Below are 23,487 nucleotides of genomic sequence, written 5' to 3'. Positions count from 1 at the left end.
TATTTTTAACAGATGATCCTGTCTGTGGCTTAAAATCTCTTGAAATAGCCTTTACTAGTGGCCAGAAAAGATTGGGAGAGGAAATAGTGAGAGAGAACAAAGCAAGGCAATCTTTCCTTTAAATTATTGGGGGTTTTTCAAATGCTGTAGATTTGCCTCTTGGCAATAGCTATGCAAAGTGCTACAGCTATGCAAAGCTATCTAAATCTCTTGTTTTTTCCAAACTGGAGAGGATGCAAAATGATGTTAATCAAATCTTCAGACAACAGCAGAGGAAAAAGGAATTCATCTCTATTTTCACATCACAGCACCCTTTGAGAGCTGCTTACACCTTCTTGCCAGTTCCAGCATCTGCCATTGCATCTGTGATTAAGCATAATAGCCAGTTCACCTGTATCACTACTTTCTGCCTAAATCAGCTGACATCTAACAAAAAAAACCCCAAACTTTCCCGCCCTAGCCCTCTCCTTTGTTACTCCAAAGAATGGAGGACATTTCTACACCAACTTACGCCAGTATTCCAGTATTTCAGACCTACTTGCACAACACTTCCAGTATTTCACAACAGAAGAAGAACATGAAAAACCATTCTTGAAGGGTAGGGAAAATAATTAGTTCATTGCATTGCTGACAGTTAATGGAGAGGAGGTTGAACAGCTAGCTGGCTTTGTATTGCTGCCATCCGGAATAGCTAAGAACTGATGGATGCTTTGTGGGGTTGGAGAAAGTGGGAGAAAGAGACACCAAAAAAGAGAAGGTAATTTTTTTTCATCTCTTCTAGATAAATTCCTCAAAACACTTAGTTGAACACAGTATTTTCTTCTACTTCTAGTAAGAAAAGCAGAAGAGGGAAGAACCTCTAATTTACAGTGCACAGCTAACAAATTTAAATAATGGAGTGCTCCAAGGCGCATCATCTACTAATGACAAAAAGACCAATTACAGTTTTTGCATCAATAGCTTATATAAACTAATCATCCATCAAGAGAATAGTGCTCACATAAAACGAAAATGTAGGATGTATAAATACCAACCCAAAATAACTAGACCTATTCACTGTGGCATAGAAAGCACAGATAGACACAGGTGGTCTAACTTTTAGAGGGGGGCACATATATGCGCAGAATTTATTGATATAGATATTTCAACAACCAAGTAGCTAAAAATTAGTTCCTACTATCCAAAGGTGCCAAGAACATAGTATTTGCAGATGGGTTTGCTACAGATGCCACCTAGTCTCCAGGAAATAAGTAACAGAGCACTAAATATGAATCAGGTAAGGATTTTGTTCAGTTCATCTGTGAAATAGCAGCTGTTAAGTGTTCCCAAAGACAGGGCAGATTTCCAGCTGCTCAGGATTAAGAGGGTAGAAACCTGCCAGTCACACTGACCTGCTATCCTGCATTAGCAGGGCTGGTGGGAAGACAAACACATTCGGGAGCTTTCCTTCACAGATCGGATCTTTGGCGTAACTTTTCAAATCCGACCAGGTAACATCTATTTATTCTCTCAGCAGTTTAAGGACAGCTAGTTTGAGACACTCAAATATCACACTGCTCAACCAAATGACAGAGCCAGAACACAGATGTAAAACTGAGGTCTTAAACTTTAAGTAAATAAATAACAGTGCTAATAAATCAGCCAGGCAAAACCCAGCTGGTTGACCCAGGTAAGTCTCCCTGAGCTCCCCGCTTCCTAGGCTTCATCACAACTTTGGCCTGAAGGAAAATGCAGCAGATCTATAATTCAAGACTTAAAATACAGGTTTTAATCATTCAGGTGGAGCAAACAGAACACACCGAGCACAAACTCCATCTGGCAGCAGTGAAACACTGAGCCGTATGTACCTGAACGCGAGGTAGCAACTCCTCCACACTGCTCACAGGGTTTCAATCACAACTATGCAAACATGACAAGAGAGCATAAGAGGCACTCTATCAAATTTTGAGTGCAGCAAAACATTTTCTTTACTTAACCCAAAGTGCATCCTACTTTAGAAATAAAGTTTATGAAACATGAAGTCCAGGAAGTGACTCTTCACCCTCAATAATAAAATTACTAATGTCAAGATTCCCTTGCTTGCCTTATTTCCTCTTCAGGCAGATGCCTGGCCCCACAGACAGCCATGCACCATGTGGAAAGGAAGATTAATATACCGACAACAGCCCTTGGGACCACAGCAACGGGAACTCCACATTTCACAAGAGGACTGACGTCACATCGACATGCTTTCCTCAAGATTTAACGATGTGTTTCGTAACAAAAAAAATTAAAGAGTTGATGGGAAGAAGGGATTCAACTCTAGAACAAGTCCACAGGGAGCAGAAAGGGAAAAAGGACACACAACACTTCTTAGGCCATCAGGTACAACCCGCAGCCTCCATGCTTCATCCTTCTGGGCACCGCTTCATGCACAGCTCACCTACATTTCGTCTTACCATTTCCTTACAGCGCTGGGCTCCCCAGTTGCCCACATGGCAACCCCCGTGTCTCCTTTCCCTTTGGAGCACCCCAGCCATCTCTTCCCAGGCAAGGCTCGTGCTGCCTGCCTGCCTCCCTCCCTCCCATGCCCGGCCTGCCCCAGCACTAACCGAGGCCATCGCATCAGCCTCTGCTCCACAGACATGACAAGCTTCTCAATCACCCACAAGTCAGTCCCAGTTCGGGAAGGGAGCTGCTCCCCTGCCTCTGAGCGGCCTCTCCACCCCACCAGCCTAAGTAATTCAAAACCGAATCACAGCCATTTCTGTATGGTTGATTTACACACCTGGGAGCAAGCTCCATCCACCCCATCTTCCTAAATCAGAAATTGTTACCTCCTCTATCCTCACCTACTGTGAGGCTCCCCAAGAGCCACCAGTGCAGCTGCAGCACAGCATCTTCAATTAAAAGGGCAAACTATCAGCACAGGCAGACCACAAGTAACACAACCCATATTGCCAGCCTAGACTGGTTATTGCAAATGGCTGGAGGAGCAATGTCCATACAAAACGCCTTCTGCTGGCTCCACCATGACAAACATAGGTGGAAGTACTCTTAGGAGCTACGGCAGTTACTGGCCCCATGATGACAGGAGTTGTTCTCATTTGATCAAAGGGGCACTTCTGCACACATCACTTTCTACTGCTTTCTCCATATAGAAAGCGAACGAACTGTAAGAGAGACCAGAATTAACAGTCCATTGCCAGCAGTGCTGCACAGACAATTATTACCAGTGACAATGTAACACCAAACTATAGCCACAGAAAGCAGTCAAGTGCTCTGGGCATTTGTGTCTTTTCTTAAACAGCTGGAAGGATTTGTAGAAGGTTTGTCAAACTCAATTTTCAAGTTTCTGTATCCTTGCTTTGAAAAATGTGAATCTACCGAATAGTTTTTTTTGGTTTCTAAACAGTTAAACCAGAAACGCTCCTCAGCCAGGCAAGGTCAGTTGGTTGTTCCGCTGTAACTGTGCCAATAATTTTGCTTTTTACTAGCTCCATGCAAGTTGCCAAACAGCACTGCAAGTCTGTCACGGTTCTGCTGACATTTAATTTCTGCTTCTCAAGTTCCCTGCCCCTCCACCTTTTTTGCCAAGATAAGCTTACCAGATAATACGAATCAGTCTTAACTCCTTGTTGTCTTAAACACGAGCATCAGAACTTCAGCTCATAAAAGGATCGAAAAGGAGATTCCTTATGACATGGCTACTTCCAACAGATATACTGATGGATAACACATCCAGTACCTAAGAACCTAAGGGGAAGACCTGGATATCCACCACCGTTGGATCTGGACCCCACAGCTGTCACACACACACAGTGCTGCCCTCCTGACCACAGCAGAACCAGCTGATGTTGTGATCCGATTAACTCACACTCACTGCGCAAATTTGGATGGGAAACTTGGGTGCTACAGGAAGTGACACTGGGAAGACCACAGTTTCCAGTTCCTAATTAATTCTTAAGAGCAATTAGCAGTTTCAAACCTCCAAGTTATAAGAGTTTTAAAAGCATTTGTCTCCTGAGCTAAGAAAGTTACCACCTGTAACTTTCCACGTTTGCCACGCTACTTTCAGACAACTCAAGCTGAACACCTAGAAACTGAGATGCAAATGGCCACTTTGGAAAGTTTTGTTCATTTCTAGGCACTGCAATCCCGACTTCTGCAAAGAATGGTAACAGTCTCATCTGCTGAGGAAGACTCTTCCAACTAGGTGAGTGTGTTCTTATCTGATTACACGCCTCCCACCTTCACCATCAAGTGGCTCAGTTCCTCCTCAGTTCCAGTTCTGCAAGATTACAGCAGCTCCTTTTCATCCTGATTCACTTTGGATACAAGACTCATTGAACCACCTGATGCAGGATTCACCAGACAACTTCCAAATGGCTAAACAACCCAAGATGAGATGTCTGAACTTCCTCTGCATTTAAGGAGGAGGGACATATTTCCGAAGGCTTTTCACATGCATCTACCTCTCACCGCTGATTACAGTCAGTCATTAAGGGCCCAAATTATTATTCTAGACTGGGTTCCACACACTTCAGTAAGTAAAGTTAATCAAGGTATAAATCCTATACACCCACATTGGTCTACTGGTGTCCACTATTAACTTCTGACCCTACTGGTCAAATTCAACCAAAATTCACATTTGATAGAGGAAATGATTCCCAGTGGTAACTGGGTTCCCCTAAGTTTTGTGAAGACAGGCAGAATGGAGCGCCAGGATCTGAATATCTGAAAGCTCACCTCTAATAATTCTTTACTCTTTAAGCTCATTTCTTCAAACAGATGTGGCAATCCAGTATAAAATATTACATGAGAGAAAGATTATTAGTGAGGTAAGAGGAAGGAGCTCTACTACATAAGAAGTCGCAGTGAACAGGACAGGTTAGCTGTCCCTGCTGAACACAATCTATTTGTCCATCAACTGCATTTCCTCTCAGGTATGCCTAGACTTCAGCAGGGAAGAACCGTTGGTACGTACGATTCCACCATGTTTTTCCAAGCCTTTTGAGATAAAAGGGTGCTGCTTAAGAAAGTATGCCAACAACATGAAAAGAAGAATTAGTTGTAAAACTGAACCAGGAGGAGTGACCCCAGAGGAAGCAGAACATGCATACCCTTCAACATACTGCTCTCTGAACAGTTGCTACAGATGGGTCCCTTAGTGACAGATACATATAAATATGACCTAGCACAGATGTTTCATCTGGTTTTGCCCGAAACAAGTTTTCTGACATTCTTTTGTAAAAGCTAAATGAGATGGGGGAGGGGGGGGGGGGGGGGGGGGGGAGATGACGGATGACAACATTACAAAGCAAAACCTTGTCCCTCCCAAATAACTTCAGTACTAAAGCAGAGCAAAGTATCCACACCTACTCCCAACCTGAGCCAGTACTGAGTACTGGGGACTAAAACTTAACTCCTCACTCTGCAAAAAAAATGCTCAGTAATAGGAGCTAAAGCTTAATTAAAAGCAACACTCCCACAGCTCTTATTCAGGTTAGGGTCACTACAAATGCATGGATTGTTTTATTTGTGGGGGTGGGTGTGAACATGTTTTTATCAGATCTTTTTTCCAGCAGAAGCAAAGCAGAAGGGCAAGTCGTCCTGTTCAGTTTGTCCCTGGGTTCACAAGTGATGAGGTACAGCTAACAGTGTTTTAATGGCACCTCTCACCCAACGACTCCAAAGTGCTTTTACTTCCCCTAATGAACTTGGCTTCACAGCAGCCTGACATCTCCATTTTACAGGGGAACTAAGAGGGAGATGAAGTAATGTACCTACGCCATGCAGCAGCACAAAATCGGCTCCTGCCTATTATGCAATAGACCAACTTGCTTTTGCACAGCATCCTGTCCCAGAGCATGCTTCGCAAGGGACGCAACACACTTCTCAAAGTCTATTACCTCAGACACTATTGTGCAGGCACTTTCCAGGCCCAGCTGTGCAAAATGCTAAGTCAACAGTGGCTTAAGCCACTCCTTACCTCACAGGCTCAAGACCTACACTGTTGTTTACATTATTAAGGTTTCCCAGCAACTTCACCCTTCTTCCCCATTACCTTCAGGCAAGAAAAGTCTAATCCTCTGACTAGTCAGCCAGGGAAGCAGATTACTAGGAAAAAACAAAACAAAACAAACTAACAGACATGGGAAGATTGATCTTCCCAGCACTTCGAACCTGGATCACCTCCACCTTCTGGATTATAGGAATTTCGTATTGCTGCAACATGGTCATTGCTGTGTACATACACAATCCTCCTCTATACGCCAAGACTCTTCCATCAAACATGTGCATTATGACATAAGTTAAAGGACAACATGAACAGACAATATGCCAAATGCAAAAAAAATTCTTGCAGCAGAAATACATTAAAATTTTATTAAACAACAAATTTGGATCAAAATGCTCCAGAACAGTCAGGTGTGCCTGCAATCAACACAAAAGGCCCACGACTATACCAAACAAGGAATCGCAACAAAGCTGTCTTGGCAGAAGTTGTATGAAATCTACAAGGGCAAGAATACTAGCTCGCTCTCACTTCAGTCTCATCAAAGCCAAATATTACCGCTTTGGTGCCAACAGACAGCATCCTAATTCCCCATGCCACCACTTGAGAGGGCAAAGCACTCAAATCCTAATGCTAAGGGGCCATTCTTCATTCAAAGCAAGTTTCACCCTGAGACAGGCCAAGCTGAAGTTGCCTTGGCATACATTACACAAACAAGATGCTACGGGACTTTTGCATGGGAGAATTAATTTGTTTTGAATTTACCATCTTCTACCAACACAGGATTGCACCAGATGGAGATAAAGGTGAGTAGACAAAAGGGCTCAAGGTCCTAAAGCTTCTCCAGGGAAGTATTTGAGTTGGAGACCTGGTTTTTGCTGACCCCACATGCAATGACCTCACACATTTTTAATGGGTTTTATCTTAATAGACGAAACGAGTATTTCCAAAAGAGAATCATGCTGGTGCCAAGTGAAAGCAAGCTCCTCAATATGACTAAATACAGCTTGCATCAGACAACTCGCCCTACAACTGACATCTTAAATGCAAGTAACTCTGGACAACTGCATTTCTGCCAAACTAGATGTCATTAATTATGCAGTTCTTTGTTCCCAGAAGACTTCAATTTATAGGTCATATTTTTACTTCCCTTTACCGAGAACAAACAAGAATCTACACTTCCCTTTCTCTTACAAGTACAGTCATGCATTTTTCCCTTATTGTTTAATTAAAGCTGTTTCAACGACCGAGAACCTTGTGCCTATGGCAGCCTAAAGGCTCTAAAATAACTGTAAAGACAGGAGGAGGAAGACAGGCTTCACAGCCTAGATGTTATTAGAAAATTGAACAGAAAAATACCAAGCTGTTCCCATGCTTTCTCTACAGTTTTACAAATCAAAGTAAAAAGAAAGATGCAGACTGGCATCTAGACATACTAATAGTCTGGTACATTCCTCCAATTGCATATTTGCCTACCCATTCACCCCTTCTCCCCACTTTAATAAAGCAAATTTGCTCCCAGTTAAACGGAAGTATTCTAGACTAAATTAAGACTAGAAAAATTCTTTAGGCAGATGCTTTACTGATGATTGGTACCAAGCTTTCCAACGTCCTGGTTTCCAGATAGATTCACTGTCCTTCAATGCTAATGTTCCTCTTGGCCCTCACATTTTCTATTTCAAGATTTTATTAGACAAAGAGCCAAAGGGAAACCAGAGACCATCTTCCAGCTCTGCCTGCTGAGCAGATACAAAGAAGGAGCCCTGTTCCATGACTGGCTCCATAACACAAAATGGAAAAAAGATGAACAGTTAGAAGAGGAATCCCTGCTTAAACAAACAAACCAACCCCCCCAAAACACAAAACACTCACCCCCAAAAAAACCCACCCCACCCTCCAAAAAAAAACCCAAATCAGCCAACCAACCAACAAGGTTCTCAAGGAATTAAAAGAAAACTGAGTGTGTAGCAAATTAGCAGATCTGGTGGGATAAGTAGCATTTAAACCTAGCTAATGACCGAACAGAGTGGGAGAAAAATATGGTTCTCTCTAACAAGCCCAATACCCAAGTAGCGATTCTACAAATCTAAGGACCTCAAGCAGTTTGGGTTTTTTAGTGCTCTTGCAAAGCACCTTTGAACCAGCATGACTGAATAGACTTCAGTGGCAGCAAAGATCTGAGAATAAATAAATAAATAAATAAATAAATCCATTTTCAGGACATAAACCGCTGCCAGCTGCAGGACAGAGGACAAAGTTCACTCTCTCAGTGCCTGATGTTACAAACCTCAAAGTCATCTGATTTTTTTGTACTGAAGAGTACACATTTCTACCATTGACTTTTCCAAGTATAACTCTTGAAGTCCTATGCATTCTGTGCCTTACACAGCTATTTATAGTAATAAAGCATAAAATCATACTTGAGGCAGGGTTTTGGAGACTTTTTTTTTTTTTCAGTTGAACACACTAATTAACACAATATAAACAATTCTTTGATCTTACTTTGTTACTAACTTCCTCCCTTGCTCTAGCTCACTACCAGTTTATCTCTAGCATACACCATAGGCCCCATGAACAGGGATTGCTTTCAGGGAAGTTACAGACGAGTAGTAGATTCCGTGCTTACTGTGCTTTAAAGCAGTTTACCTATTTGCTATGCCACTGCTAGTCTGGAGGATTAAGCCCAATAACCCCCACACATCAACCCCACTGCCTGAGACAACAGCTCCAAAACAATGCCGTGCAATTTAAAGGATCAACGTGGTCACATACTATCTTGCTTGCCACATCCCGTCAACCCTACTCCTGCTTCATCAGCTTTCAAAGCAATGAAGCTTGCATTCATGCCTCCCTTTTCTATGCCTTGTTCGGAGGACGTATTCTCTTAGAGTCATAGAATGGTTTGGGTTGGAAGGAACCTTAAAGACCACCTAGTTCCAACCCCCCTGCCATGGGCAGGGACACCTTCCACCAGACCAGGTTGCTCGAAACCCCATCCAGTCTGGCCCTGGACACTTCCAGGTGTGGGACAACCACAACCTCTCTGGGCAACCTGTTCCAGTGCCTCAACACCCTCACAGTGAAGAACTTCTTCCTTACATCTAATCTAAATCTACCCTCTTTCAGTTTGAAGCCGTTACCCCTTGTCCTATCACTACCTGCCCTTGCAAAAAGTCCCTCTCCAACATCCCCTGCCTTCTCTTACCCTGCAAGTTTCCCTTCTGCCTCCTGGCACACACCTACACTACCTTTCTCATCCCTCAACCTCATCCCCTACCTCTTTTTACAAACAAAGTCGTCCTCCTGTAATTTTTATACATTCCACATGTGCTACTCCATCTGTCTTTCACTCTCCCCTTGAACACAGTCGCATCCCAGTCACCCAGCCACAGATGCCACTCCACACATACCTCCAGCCGAGCACAGAAGCAGCACCCTTCCCCTACTTCTGCCTCTCCCTGCCTTGAGAGAAAATAGAAGTAGCACCCAGGAACAGCCTCCCTCTGGGGGAAAAAACGAAGACACCAGCAGAACCCATCACAGACACCGAGCAGAAGCACTGCCTAAGCCACCACACACTCAACTGTCAGCTACTTTTTCCCTAAGGTGAGAAGCTGCCTGACATCTCACAAGCTTTCTCACCTTCCCCACAGCCAGTAGATCACACTCTTACTTCCACTCCTCATCCTTCCCTTCCTCAGTGACACACGCCCTTTCCAACCAAAAAAACCCTATTTTAGGTGCCTATCAGTAATCAAGTAGTAGCTGGGGCAAGGGAGGTAAGGTCCTGATGACAGTACAGAACGCAGAGTTCAGTTTCTCTCAAGACCAACACACTTTAGAGCCACATTTAGCACATTCCTGCTTCAGGCATAACCTAATCAGTACCAAACCCTGGAGGCTTCCCCAGGTCTGCCCCACTCCAGCCTTTTTCCTAGCAGCTTCCAGTTACAGCCATTTAGCTGCTGAGCATTTTGCTTTAAGAAGAAAAAGCAGATACAGGAAGCCTACACTGTATTTTCAGACAATTACAGCTATTGACAGTAAAGAGCAGGGCTCTGAAAGGCCATTGATAATGAGGGGAGAACAGAACTAGTCTTTTGCTATTGATAGCATGCATCTGCTGTAGCTGTTCCTAGACTGGAGAACACGTGCAGTTGTGGCTGTGAAGAAACACATTTTTGCCATCGATTCACACAGCTGACCTGCAACTCAAGACATAGGCCAGTGTCAGTCAAGCGCACAAGCTTAAGATGTTATTAATAGCAGGAAAGCAATGCAATCAGTATGGCCTTTCCAACTACCAGCACAAGCTCACAAGGCAGAAAGTTCTCACCTGCCTGGCCACCCTCCGAGCTTCCCAGTAAGGTTTAGAGTCTTCTACAGCTTTTCCTATCTTCTTTACCAGTTCATCCAGTTTTACCGTTGCTTCAACCAGCACGGAGCGGAACTTCTGGCGCGCATCCTTCAAAACATTGCAGAAAGGAAAGAAAGGACAAAGACAGATTAGAGGTTTAAACATTATTTCTACCTGTTTGTTCTTACCTTCAGGTTGCTCTTTAGATTCACACGAGCTGACACATTCAAAACAGTTACTGGCATTTGGACTCAGCCAGAATTTTTCAGTAGAAGTAATAACAGGAACCCAGAACCACATCCGAAAGCTAGCATCCTGGACACCAAATCCTTGTCTTTCAGAGACAGCTTTTACATAAAGCCTGCAACAGCCTGTGCTCAGTGTCACCTCCGGCAGGGTTTCCCAGAGAGGAATAGCTTGTAAATTAATTGCTCAGCAAGGAGGCAAACAGCAGTGTAACAAGTTCTGAGGGGGAGTTCAATGGCAAAGACATCTCATCTAGACAAGGCTAGAATGGGGCCAGCAGGCAGGCCAAGTCCCCACAGCAGGCTGGCAAATCAGCTGGAATCAGCATCTCCTCAACCTTAGCATGTCGCACCCCTAGTACCGTTCACACCAGAGACACCATTTCACAACGCAAACAAGGATGGACAGCATCTGCTTTCTGTAGGAAAAACTGGACACTTCCCACATAGTATATTTTCAAGTCAGCTCCTCTTTCCTTTTATAAACACACCCTACCTAACTTCAATAGCAGCAAAAAACTTCCAGGTCATCATGGCAAGATTTCCTGCCATAAAAGCCTGTCTTCTCAGCTATGGTTTGTATCAATGGGTGAGGATGCCTACTTTCCATTTGATTGTAATTATTTACTACATTTAAGAAAAGTAAATTCCAGCTACTTCCAAACTGGATGAGTTGCCCTCTTTACATGATTAGCTGAAGCAATTAAAATAATTTCTCTGCTCCACTGAATTTTCCTCACCTTTTAGCAAAGTGATTCTGATTTCGATCCCAGCATCCAACACAGACTCTAAATCAATTGAATTATTGCAGAGAGATGCAAATTCAGGCTGGGACCTGGCCCAGGATTTAAGGAGATGAAGAGGAAGGGCCATGTGAGCTCTTGACAAGCCTTGTAATTCTAATTAGAGAGCAGGATTTATGCAGACTGCTGGAGTGACATGTTGATGATCAGGAAGCAGCTGGCTTGAAAAAGTGCTCTAATTCAGGCGTTTTTTGTCATTATGGTTGAGAATTTCTAGAAGGCACAACTGTTTATTCATTGGAAGATTCAAAATACATCAGAACCTACCACTATGCTCTCAGAAGTGGAAAAAACCTGCAATAATACATTAGTTTTTACCAAAAAAAAGCAACATACTTCAGTAAAAGCTGCTTTGCTTCCTTTTTACTGTTATCTAAAACCTTAATCAGCTTCTTTGCTGAAGATAACACTTCCTTTTTAGTGTTATCAAAAACGTTAACCAGCACTGGTAATATTTTAGTCCAATGCAAATAGCTTTAGGTTCTTAAGGTAGTCCAATTTATTCTGAGGAAGTATTCAAATGGGTTAACAAGGTCAAAAATGGAGAATTAAATGCATATTAAGTTATTATTTTATTAACTCCAATTGAGTCAATAATCTCATTTCTTAGTGAAAGCCTGAATTGTATCATTCAAAGAATATGTTATCGAGTCAATGATTTTCTCAGTGAGAAGCGTTTGAATATTTTCAATTAAAGTACTGGTCAATATATGGTTCGCTGCTCAAAATGAGTTTCAGAAGTAACTGAAATAAGACTGCAAGCATGATGACTATATTGCAAGAAAAACGTTAAGTACTGAAGTAGATTTAACAACAAAAAAAATTTTCCTACAAGTGCAGGAAAAAAATTAAAAATGCATTTCTAAATGAGTAAGCCTGAAGACTTGTTTTTCACTTTCTTTGGGCTGCATATTAGAATACTAGTTGTGGAAAGCAAATAGTTAAAGAAAAAACATAAATGTATACACATTAGGTAAAAAAAGCCCTATGCAGCGATACATCAAAAAAAATTCAGTTCCTACGTTTGTAAGATAAGCACTTGGAACAAAGAAACCATCACTACCAAATCTGTGCTTAGAGATCTACCCCAAATTTATCCATGTAATAATTATGTACACTATTACCCAATAGGAAAAAGAGGACTTGTCTCCACCTGGAATTAAAAAAAAAAAAAAAAAAAAAAAAAAAAAAAGAACAAACCAAAAACCACCAAGGACAAGAGCAGTCAAACTAACAGGAACTTCTGTACCCGTTAATCTCCCACCAAATCAGATGAAGCACATACAAATTACTAAACTGTAATAATCCTGTAACTGGCACCCAAAGAGGCACAGGTCTTGCAAATGGTTAAGCACACGGTTATCCATGAGCACAGCCCCCCTTCACACAGTAGCTAGTTACACAGAATAGAGAGCTTCAGCTGAAGAATATACTGACGTGAACTTCCAGTTCATCATCTTCCCCAAAAGATGCCTGCTTCCTGTTTTGAGGCTTTATTTGGGTCTGACCATCCTCATTTTTTCCAGTGAAGAACAGTAACGAAAACTGGAACATCCTGGAACTTGACACCCACGTCACCCATCACATGACTTATTTTAAATTACATTTATTCTCAGGCTCCTGACTGTCAGGAACAGAAGCCTGCAGGCTCCGCCACCTTCTGCATGAGCGAATACGCCGATGCTCGTACTCCGCTGGGATCAGTCCCCCTACCAAAGGTTTCCAGCCATCCCCTTTGGACACAGCAACAAGATGCTGAGGTCTCTGAAAAGCTGTAATGCCAAACCCATGCCCTCTCCCGCGCTACATGCGCCACTTTTACTCTTCACTAGCCCCAACTACCCTACAAAAGCAAACAACCCCACACTGTGCATCTACACCGCGTGCATCCACGCCACCCAGCCTCCTCAATCCAAACCGATTCCGCTCTCGCGGTCGCAGTGACCACGACTCCTGTCCAGGAGCTATGGCAACATCTCCTACAAGCAGGGGCACAGCTCCCTCCTGGACATGTGCGGCCGCACTCAGTGCATCGGCTCAGCGTGTTGGACCTGCCACGTGCTGGCAGAGCATCTGTAAAAGTCACCACCGTTGGGACAGTGCAGAATTCCCCTGGCGGGTGCCCCTGGGGAAGTTTAAGTAAGAAATACAGGTGCGGCAGCTATTTTTACTCTTCACGTGAAACTCGGGAGGTCAGAAGCACCAAGGCAATTGCACCAGGAGCACTGGGCTTGGTGCACTTGCTACTTACGTGACACGAAAAGCTCATCTGTGGTTCACGGGAAGGATGGGCCTGTGATCAAGGCAATAACTTGGGAATCAGTTTAATTCCCTGCTCTATGTCTGGCTTCCTGTGTTACTGTCAGTGCGACACTTTGACCCACATGTGAAGTGGTTCAAAGCTATAAATCTTCTTAATAGTGTTTTCCTTAAGAATGCTCAGTCAAAAAACTTAGAAGCTCAGGAACAGCACAGCAGTGCAGTTCCTCCATGGTCCCCTGCACGAGGGAAGCCTGACGTCTGTGTTAGGAAGACAACCACACCACCTTCAACTTACTTATCAAGTTCTCTAGTGTGATGTGCCTCCCTGCAAGCATTACTATTTAACTGCCAAACTCTTGCTTCATTCAGACCTTTACCTAGCACACATGGATAATAGAGAAAGGAAAAAGTAATTCCTGCAACTTGCTGCTGCATGCAAAACTGAGACAGCGCAGCATGTGCCATGCAACTTTTCTAGCACAGTCCTCAATTCCCAGTTTCCTTATTTCAGTTCTTGAAAGATGGTGCTTTCCCAACAGAAATGCTAGTTATTGATAAAAGCAAGTATGCGGCCTTATGTACAAACCCTGTGAGTCACACACACTATTTCTGGAGGTTTGGTGGGTTTTTTTTAAAAGAAAAACACCACACATGGGTTTGTTTTTGTTATCACTGCACTGAATACATACACAGAGCAGATAAACTGTAACAGAAGCAATGCAACTGACAAAAGACATCTCAAACACCCAGACAACATTTCAAAAGCACATTTTCCTCTCTACTCACTCACAATCTTCCGTGATCATTTTTAAGAACACCTTGTTACTGATTTTGCAAACAGAAAGGCAATATTTAAAGCTGACTGGCTAACATTTCCAACATTTTCTCCCTCCTATTTGCTCAAATGAGATGATGATAAACCTTTTTAAAGCTGGACAAAAGCTCATTACGGCACCTCGCCCTCAACATGTGTTGCAAGGTGCAAAAAAAAAAAAAGAAGTGAGAACTTTCAACTGCTACTTAAGTTATAGTCTTAATAACTAGACTCTCACTACCTAGGTGTTTTGTCATACACACACTCTACCAAGCGTAGCACTTCGTGCATCACGTGAACAGCTGCTGATTACTTTTCAGCATCTTGTTCTACGGCTGCAAGAGCTCCACTCTCATCAGCTTTCTTCCTGGACATCCTTAGCACTTTTTTCCCAAATGATAGATTTCACAAGCAGAGTTTTAGGGAGCATGCCAGACTTATACCCCAAATATACTTTTGCTGCAACAGTTCATTATTAAAAGCAGATTTTGTTTCCAGTAACTTGCTGTTGGACAGCTACCTGCTACTGCACCAAAAGAGGGACAACACTTACTGACAGGCCATCCATACAGCAGCATCTTGGAGATCCACCCTCAAATGTGGAAAGAAACTAGAATACAACTTTACACTTAAGCTGCACACGTTGGAGAATAAAACGTGCTTGTTTTCCTTTCTCGTAAGTGATGGTGATGAGCTGGAGTTAGATGCCAGATGACAGGCAAGTAACTATTTCTGCCCATCAAATGAAGCACGTATTTTCAAACATTTTGCTTTTTAAAATGAACTTAACACATCAACCAGGTATGAAGCATCTTAATACCAAGCACATCTAAACTTCATTTACAAAGGTTGTCCTATTACCTTGCTGACAATTTGGTGTGCAGAACCTCTGACAACCCATTAAACCAGCCTGGGAGGTGCATGGGAAATGAAATTGCTGACTGAGAGATGGGCTTCGTCTACTTCCAAGAGGCAGACAGTATCCATACCTGCCTTCCTCTGCTACAGGTCTCTATAAAAAAAGCTGCAGAAGCTCATTCCAAAGTTAAATAGCATCAGGATCAACCATGGCCAAGTGTGAAAGCAGGTAGGCTTCCCAATTAACATTCACACCAGACAGATGCACATGCATGTGCCCAGAAATCTGCCTCAGAGCATCGAACAGGTTAGTGACATCTTTAACATCTATTTGGTGTCCAAGAAGTTAAAGTAAACCAGACTGACTACCGAACCTTAAAAACAAAGTACAAGGAAGGAGTTAAGTAACATCTCAATTTTAAGCATGGGGAAAAGTTGTTTTTTTCCCACACAGCTACTGATTTGCCATCTAAGAACAATCAAAATTGGTATTTGGAAATTGCTCTAACCTCCTCCTTGCAGATAGTTAGAGACCAAAACTACAAACACACTGGTATTTTTAGTCCTCTTAGAAGAAAGGAGAGGAAAGCAGGCAGGGGAAGGCACTGGGTGCTCCTTCCAAAACAAGATTTCTCTGCCTAACCTTTTTTCTCTCCCTTAGGCTAGAAACCCATCTCTGCTTCAAGAATGTGAATCAAGTAAAGCCCTTTGACTCACTCAGGTGACAAAATCTTTCCAGAGCCATAGCAGTGGAAGAAGCCTTTCCTTACTCATCCACAGATGAAAGCAGAAGGCAAAACAACAAGCAATCCACACACAGGAGCCATTTCCTATGGAAACAAGTAGATTGTAAAGAGGCACGGAAAGATTCGTTCTGCTAGTGCTGGACAAGTCCATCATGCACGTATATCGCACTCCAAAAACCAGCAGGATCACCAGCCAGCGAGCTGTTTCTCCCCTATCTGTGTACTCTTTTATGGACACTGGAAAATGCTGTACAGGGGTGCTGATAAGGCAGCAGATGTTTCTACAGATAGGTGTTTCCCCATGCCACGCAGTCACGCTCAGTATGAGATTTCTGCCACCGACAGGCCATTTTTCTAAAACTTGAAAGACTGAGGAATTTTTTAAAAAGTCTACTTAAAATTCTTGTGTGTGACAGCTTATAAAGCTTGAGCTTTACCCAAACCCAAGTATTTTAGCGAGGAAGTGAGAAGAGCAACTCTAAATAAACTAGCCCTTCCCCTTCTGAGAGGGGTTCAAATGCTGACAAGACTCACAAGTGAAAGAGCACCATAGCTGATAACACCCCTTTCCTTTGACTCTATCCGACACCAACCCAGGGTGACCTTTATGATAAATCCAGGACTAAAAGTAACACAAAGTCTTGCAGATCAGGACTAGAGGATCTAGGCAAGCATACAAGAAGGATCCTAACCAGGCCCTGCTCATAACAAGCATGGCTGAAAGCAGCACTGTTCAGCTCTAGTTTTCACGTGCCGTTGTCTCCCCTTAACAAACATTGGCAAGCTCATAGCTCCAGCAGCACAACAACTCTCTCTAACAAAAACCACGCTTGGGATAGCTGGGATTCCAGTGGTAATTTTAATGGTATGTGCTGTATTTCCCTTCCCCGCAATGCTGCCAGAGGGTCCCTGGGTGAATTTGTTACATCTGAATTGTACTTTCAGGAGCCAGCCAAAGATATGTAGGAATTAGCCGGACAGGCGATTCGTGCACACTTGCTAAGTATATCTGCAACTCCTGATGTGAGTTCAGATGGAGATGCATTTCCAATAAACAGGAAACAATCTCAAATAGCAAGGCGCTGCTCTAACTTGCATTTGGCCAAAACATATTTGTATCTCGGTCGCAAGAGGCTTCCCCCACCTCTTCACAGACACTTCAAACATAAACAGGAACGTTAGAGAAGCCAAGTGTTAAATCCCTCAGAGGACCCTTATCATCCTTTTGCTGTGCCAGTAACACTCAGTGTTGCACTTAGTATGAGGAGCATTATGGATTTTAAATCAAGCCTAATCAAAGATTCATTAACAGGCAATACATTAACCCAACATATAACTAACATCCACTCAGTGCCCTTTAGCAGCTCCGCAACTCCTGAACAGGCTGCGAGCAGCATCAGGCCAGGATATTTCTCCAGGGTTTAATAGGATAGGTCAAAAGAGCAAAAAATGAGTAATTATATCAAGTAGAAGAATAGATGTAGCCAACTTCAATGCATGTAAGTCATGCCACACATGCAAACTCATCCCTCTCACACGTGGCTTGGGTGCAGAACTTATTTTAAAAGGTTAAAAAAGGCAGGCTGACCAACTTAAAACGGATCACATGAGAGTGTGGGTGCAGAACTTTTTTTCAAAAAAAAAAAAAAAAAGAAGGCTGATCAACTTCAAAAAGAATTCCCCATTTTATCACCTCTGTGAGCAGCAAATGCCAGTATTTTTTCTACATCATTCAAACACGGACACGTCTGTGGTGACACCGAGAGAGTACAGCCTCAAAATCCTAGAGGCTTCAACTGATTTCAGTCCCGTAACATTTCCATCAGGTAAGACAGCATTTTTACTTCTGTTTTGCAGATGTAGACCTGAAGCACAGTGAGAACAAGAGCATGGGGTTTAGAAGCATTTAACACCTCCAGCCTTTTTTCCCAGTGAATGGGAACTGGAGACGGTCAGCGGTCCCATTTAGAGCAACTCGAGCAAAGGTACAGGAAGTCCAGAACAGGCTCACAGTACTTTGATGCCACAAGGTTACTTTTCCTGCTTACCAGAGAGTACATCAAGTCAGAAAAACACCGGTGTCTTTTTCTGAACTTCCTTCAAAGAAATATACATTCTACTCAAACACTCCTGTTTCTTTTCCAGATTATTCTGGGGAAAAAATTCAACAGTGGCAATGTATGGACCACAAAGTAGTGCTAGAGGAAGCTGGCAATCAGCATCTTGTGCTGTAAATAGCCTAATGATACTGTCTATGTTCCCATGAAAGTCAACGATGACCAGATACTGAAAAGATGAAGAAAATAACAATAGAAGAATAGGATAAGTATAACTCCATTTTCTGGTTAAAAAAACCCCACATCTTCCTTCTAATGAAGAATCTTGCAATAGCAGCAACTCCACAAACTAGGAAGGGGTAACAAGAGGGACCCGAAGCAGCTAGTAACAGCCAAAATAGCAAATCTTCAAAGGCAAACTCAGCACGGCTCTTCCAGAAGCCCAGGTTTTCAGCAGCATTCAAGGATTTTGGAAGTCTTTGAAGCAGAACGATCCCAGTTCTAAACTCCCCCTTTCAAACTCTGGATTTATCCTATAAGGCTGCTTGGCAAAGCTTTCTTTTCTTGTCCAGAGTATGAATGCAGGGATTTTCTTCTAACCACAAGTGTTGGGTTTTGGTGGGGGTTTTTTGTTGTTGGGTTTTTTTAATATCTTTCCTCTAGAAATGTCATAAGTCCATTTAAAATGCATTTATCAACACGTATATCAATTAAGCCTTGCTTATATCATTCAACTGCATTTGCCCTCAAAATTTAAGCAGATCAAAAGTAATGAAAATCTTTCTGGATTAAAAATTATGCAGTTGCATTATACCTCAAACTCGCTTCAATCCAGTAAGATTTTTGGATGAAAAGCAAAGAGGAAACATTCATGAAAGCATACTGTTGATGACATTTCAACTTAATTCCATCAAACACTGCTTACAGTAAGTACTACAGACAGATCTGCAGTAAACATTTAATGACATAGAGGTAGAAAGCATCACATAATCATTCCCTGCATTATCTGACACCTAATATTTCTTAGACTAAGTAAAGTAAGCAACAGTGTAAGATCGAGCTGATGTGGAAAACACTGCTCTTATTTACCATTATGTATCTAGGAGCCTTTCAGCTTTTACAGCTCAGCATGTGTCACACACACACAGTAGCTACAAATCTCCAGACTCTACAAACTCTTGAACACATGAATAATTTAAATCAGCCAGTAAAATCCCATCTTAAGTCACTGGGACTTATTTCATGAGTATGCATTTGCATTATTATTACTATTCTATCTGCTTCATAATACGTCCTCAGTGCAAGGTTATAACAAGATTAATGAAATCCAGGCAACTATCCATAGAACCATCTTTCAATTTCAGTACCTCAAGATGAAATAAGGAGACTGAAAAAGATATATTAATGATTTTTTTTTTCTTTAGTATATGTATATAAAGAGTCCTGAACTCCATTTAATTGGTACTGTTGCAGACTAGCATACTGATTTTTAAAGTTCACTCATAAAATTTAAATCAAGCTAGTGACACTGAACAGTTTTCACAGCTGAAATATAGTTTAATTTCGCATAACAAAGAGTTCCCCATTCCACTAAGTTTATTTGCCAATAAATTCATGATCTACATGCCGCAAAGCACTGAAAATGCAAACAAGTAGGGAGAAGAAAATAGCCACGTGACAAGGCTGCTTTGTTTCCAGAGAAGTTCATAACCCCATATCCTCTTTGGTGCATACCAGTAGATACTCCAGTATTTTAAAATACTACCAGGAACCATCCCATGCTCCACGTACCTATCTCATGAAAACACACATAGAAGGGGGGAAAAAAAAAAAAAGAAAAAAAAAAAAATCAAACACAGACTTTCACATTTTGAAGATGCAGAACAGAAATCTATAGATGTACTTTTAGAGTATGTTTATCACTGCAATCTCAGCATGGTTTTATATGGTATTCAAAATACTATAATGTTATCAAAATTATTTAGGATGTAAAGTAGCTTTTTATGCCAGTTTTCCTTTAGCAGCATATTTGTCTTAGAGTTACACTGGCTTTACTGTCTTTGTTTTGCAGCTAACAAAAGAAAATTTAGACACACAAGTAGGACAGTCTGTTTTGACTTGTTATTAGATCAAAAATGCTGAACCTTCCAGAATAACTACCAAGTAGCTGAAGCTCAAATTTGGGGCTTTAGAAACAATTTCTTCAGAACCTTCCATTAGCTTTTTAAGTGTCCAAGAAAACCTCTTTTTCCAACTAGGAAGCCTTTTCCTTCAACTCAAAAGTAGCCACCAAGGAGGAGAACCTGGCAGGTAATTGTACAGCGAAGACCTCTTAACCAAATAAACTTTCACTGTCTATAATCACAAGAACGCAAACCCAAAACGGTGACTTGTAAAAACAGAACTTGTCTAATTTTAGTTTCGAAACCTAAACATAGGGTTTGGCAGTGTGCGGGGGGATTTCTCCACATAAGGTTTTTACACTGTCAGCATCCCTCTACCTTCTCCCTTCCTGTTCCAGCTGTTAGCTCAATTCACACCTTTAGAAAAAATCATCACCAGACTCTTGCTGCCAAATTACCATTCAGGCTGGCACAATTCAGGAGGGAACCTATTCAAAAATACTGTTCTGTTGCTCACAAAATCCAACATACACACAAGGAAAATGCAAGGATGAATTCCGTACCTCCAGCTCCGTCTCTCTGCGATTGATATCATCTGTAGACTGATTTAGTTTTTCCAGCTCTCCCTAGAAAGAAAGAAAGAAAGGTCAAATGCACATTAAGAAATCGGGGGAAAAAAGCGTCTGAGAAGGCTCATTCAGGACCCCCACTGAAAGCTCACAAGGGCTGTGGCTTCCAAATTCAGTGAAAAGAGGAAACCTTGAGACATGTAGTCTTCTATTTTGCTACTTGTAAGAAAAATAATCAGAGAAGCTCTATAGTTTTATTTTAAGGCAGTACATTTCCTGTCCTGGCTTACTCCTCACTATTAAAAATAAACATAAGGTACAGTAAGTTCTGTCTTGTTAATCAATATAGTCAGTATCTGCTAGTTTCCAGATACACACCCCTCGCCAAAAGGATTAGCACAAAGTTAGTACTATCACAGGAAACATACAGGGAAAGCACAGCATTGATAAGAACCGTGTCTTGCAGCACGAGAGGCATTTTACTCTGGATTTTGGCAAACCATTTTAGAACACAACCAGTCAATGGGACATATGATTATGTTTACTTAGTCTGCGTTTGTGCCAGCATTTTGATCTCTTAACGGCAAAACCAAAGGTGTTAAATCCCTTGAATAAATATTTACTAGAGGTAGCGTTGGCACGAATGAAGTTACTGTAAAAACAAAGCTCATTCTTAATGACTTTCTTACCACAAAAAGCAACCCTCAGGAGCAGGCTCCAATAGCCTTCTTTAATTGAGCAACATGTGAAATCCTGTGATTTCAACAGGAGTGTTCTCTAACTCAAACGTTATTTAATTTTCAACTGGTGTAACAGAATCCACCTTGAAATGTTTAGCTGTATAAACCAAGCACTGTAAATTGATTGTCACTTGAGCCATTTCCCACTAGATTACAAGAATGAGTCTGGTTACAATCAGAAGAGAATTAATTGCAACAGTTTAGTTCTCTTATCCTCCAAGGTCAGATTTCATTTCCAGCTCCTAGGATGTGGAAGATACATGCTTGCATATCCGCGTTTTCTGAGGCAGACACTCATAGAAAAATTACCTAATTGCCTTCTACTGTAAGGCTAAGAACATTATGGCTCTCACGGAGGCAGACACAGCAGCCCGTTTTTTCAACCAAACAGAAAACTCAACAAAAACGCTGTTTCGCCAACAATGTTCAAATCGGGTACGTGGAAACGTGTTGCAAGCTGAAGAACCTAAGGCCAAAATTAGATCAATAGGCACTAAGGGAGCTCAGCTTCTCAAAATCAGGGCGGTAACAGGCTAGCTTTCGGCCGAGGGCCTCGCTCTGTGTAACCACGTTTTGTGAATTTTGCAACTGCTCTGCTCAGCCCTGGAAAAGAAATGCTCGCAATGGAGAAAAGAATGACAATTACAGCAAGGAAGGCCCTATGCCAAGGATCCATCCTCTCAGCAACGTACACACGTGCTTACATTCGCTCATGACAAACGGTCCCAGCGACACTGGAGGCAAAAGCTGTAAATCTGCAGCGACCTGAAAATACGGCTCATTTCAGGGACCACAGCATGCTGAAGTTTGCGCCAGGCAGTCGGTCAAGACGCAATTTGGGGGAGAAAAGGTTTGTTTAGAAACCATGCAAGAATAAAAAGCACTTCGGAAGGCATTCACAGAAAGGAACCACCGCCTTCCACGAAAGCTCCTTTTTTAAACAAATAGAACTGATTTTAAACATCCATGTTTTCCCCCGACTATGAATTTCTGAGCACCAGCTCCGTTTTACGAGCAAGGTCACGCTGTCGCGGTCAAAAATAAAAAGGGGAGGGGGATTTCAGCAGGAGAAGGCGGCAGGACGGAGCCCGGCACTGCCCGGGGCCGGGCAACGGCAACGAACGAAGGGGCCGGGGCCGGGGCCGGGGCCGGGGCCGGGGCCGGGGCCGGGGCCGGGGCCGGGGCCGCTCCCCCCGCCCGCGGCGGGCGCCGAGACCCCCGGGGCCGCTCCGCACCGCCGCCCGCCACAGGCGAATCCATCCGTCGGGGCGCGGGTGTGTATATACGTATATACCTACGCACTTAAAAACCAAAAATAAGGGGGAAAAGCAACCATCATAACCATTGTTGCATGCATTCTATGTGCATTAAATTAAAGAATTCGGGCCCGCCCCCGGAGGTGCGGGGCGCGGCGCGGCGGCTCTCACCTGGATGCGGGGGTCCACCTCCTCCTCCTCGGGCCGCGGGCCCTCCTCGGCAGCTCGGCCGCGCCTGCCCACCGGCTCCATGGCGGCGGCGGCGGCGGCGGCGGCGGCTGCCGGCACCTCCCTCCCTCCCTCCCGCTCCGCTCCGCTCCGCCGCGGCCGTTCCCGTTCCCGGCCCCGCCTCCGGGGGGGAACCCCTCCCTCAGCACCCCCCAACCCCCCCCCCGTCTCTTTGTGTATTCGCACCGCAAGGAGGAACCGAGCGCAAAATTGCGGGCATTCCTTTTTTTTTTTTTAGCCGTCGTCCTCACCGCCGGGCAGATCGAGTGCACGCCACTGCAGTGCGTGAAACCAAAACGAGTAGTTTCAGGGTGGGGGGAAACGCCGATGAGACCTTGCGTGGCTTTTTTTTTGACACCTTCCTCCCCCCCCCCGTCGTCGTCTTTCCTCTTTTTCAGGCTCTGCCGGGGGCTGGTGTGTCTATGGGGAAGAAA

The 23,487-nt window shown here is 43.1% G+C and overlaps 1 protein-coding gene across 2 annotated transcripts in view; it reads right to left on the bottom strand.

Moving 5' to 3' along the window:
• SH3BP5 (SH3 domain binding protein 5) overlaps positions 1 to 23,120 on the bottom strand; it is a 54,134-nt gene extending 31,014 nt beyond the window's left edge. The window contains exons 1-3 of one of the 2 annotated variants that reach the window (XM_049817306.1): positions 22,997 to 23,120; positions 20,824 to 20,886; positions 10,332 to 10,460 (exon numbers count right to left, since the gene is read on the bottom strand). In XM_049817306.1, coding sequence (XP_049673263.1) covers positions 10,332 to 10,460; positions 20,824 to 20,886; positions 22,997 to 23,077 — 273 coding nt within the window. In that variant the 5' untranslated portion in view covers positions 23,078 to 23,120. The remainder of the gene's footprint in view (positions 1 to 10,331; positions 10,461 to 20,823; positions 20,887 to 22,996) is intronic. The other variant, XM_049817307.1, reaches the window with a different exon arrangement.
• Positions 23,121 to 23,487: the final 367 nt, after the last annotated feature.

The sequence above is a fragment of the Accipiter gentilis genome, chromosome 14 (assembly GCF_929443795.1).
Source record: "Accipiter gentilis chromosome 14, bAccGen1.1, whole genome shotgun sequence".
Classification (NCBI taxonomy): domain Eukaryota; kingdom Metazoa; phylum Chordata; class Aves; order Accipitriformes; family Accipitridae; genus Astur; species Astur gentilis.
The sequence above is the reverse complement of the archived record's forward strand: the minus strand, read 5'-3'. Positions and strand labels throughout refer to the sequence as shown.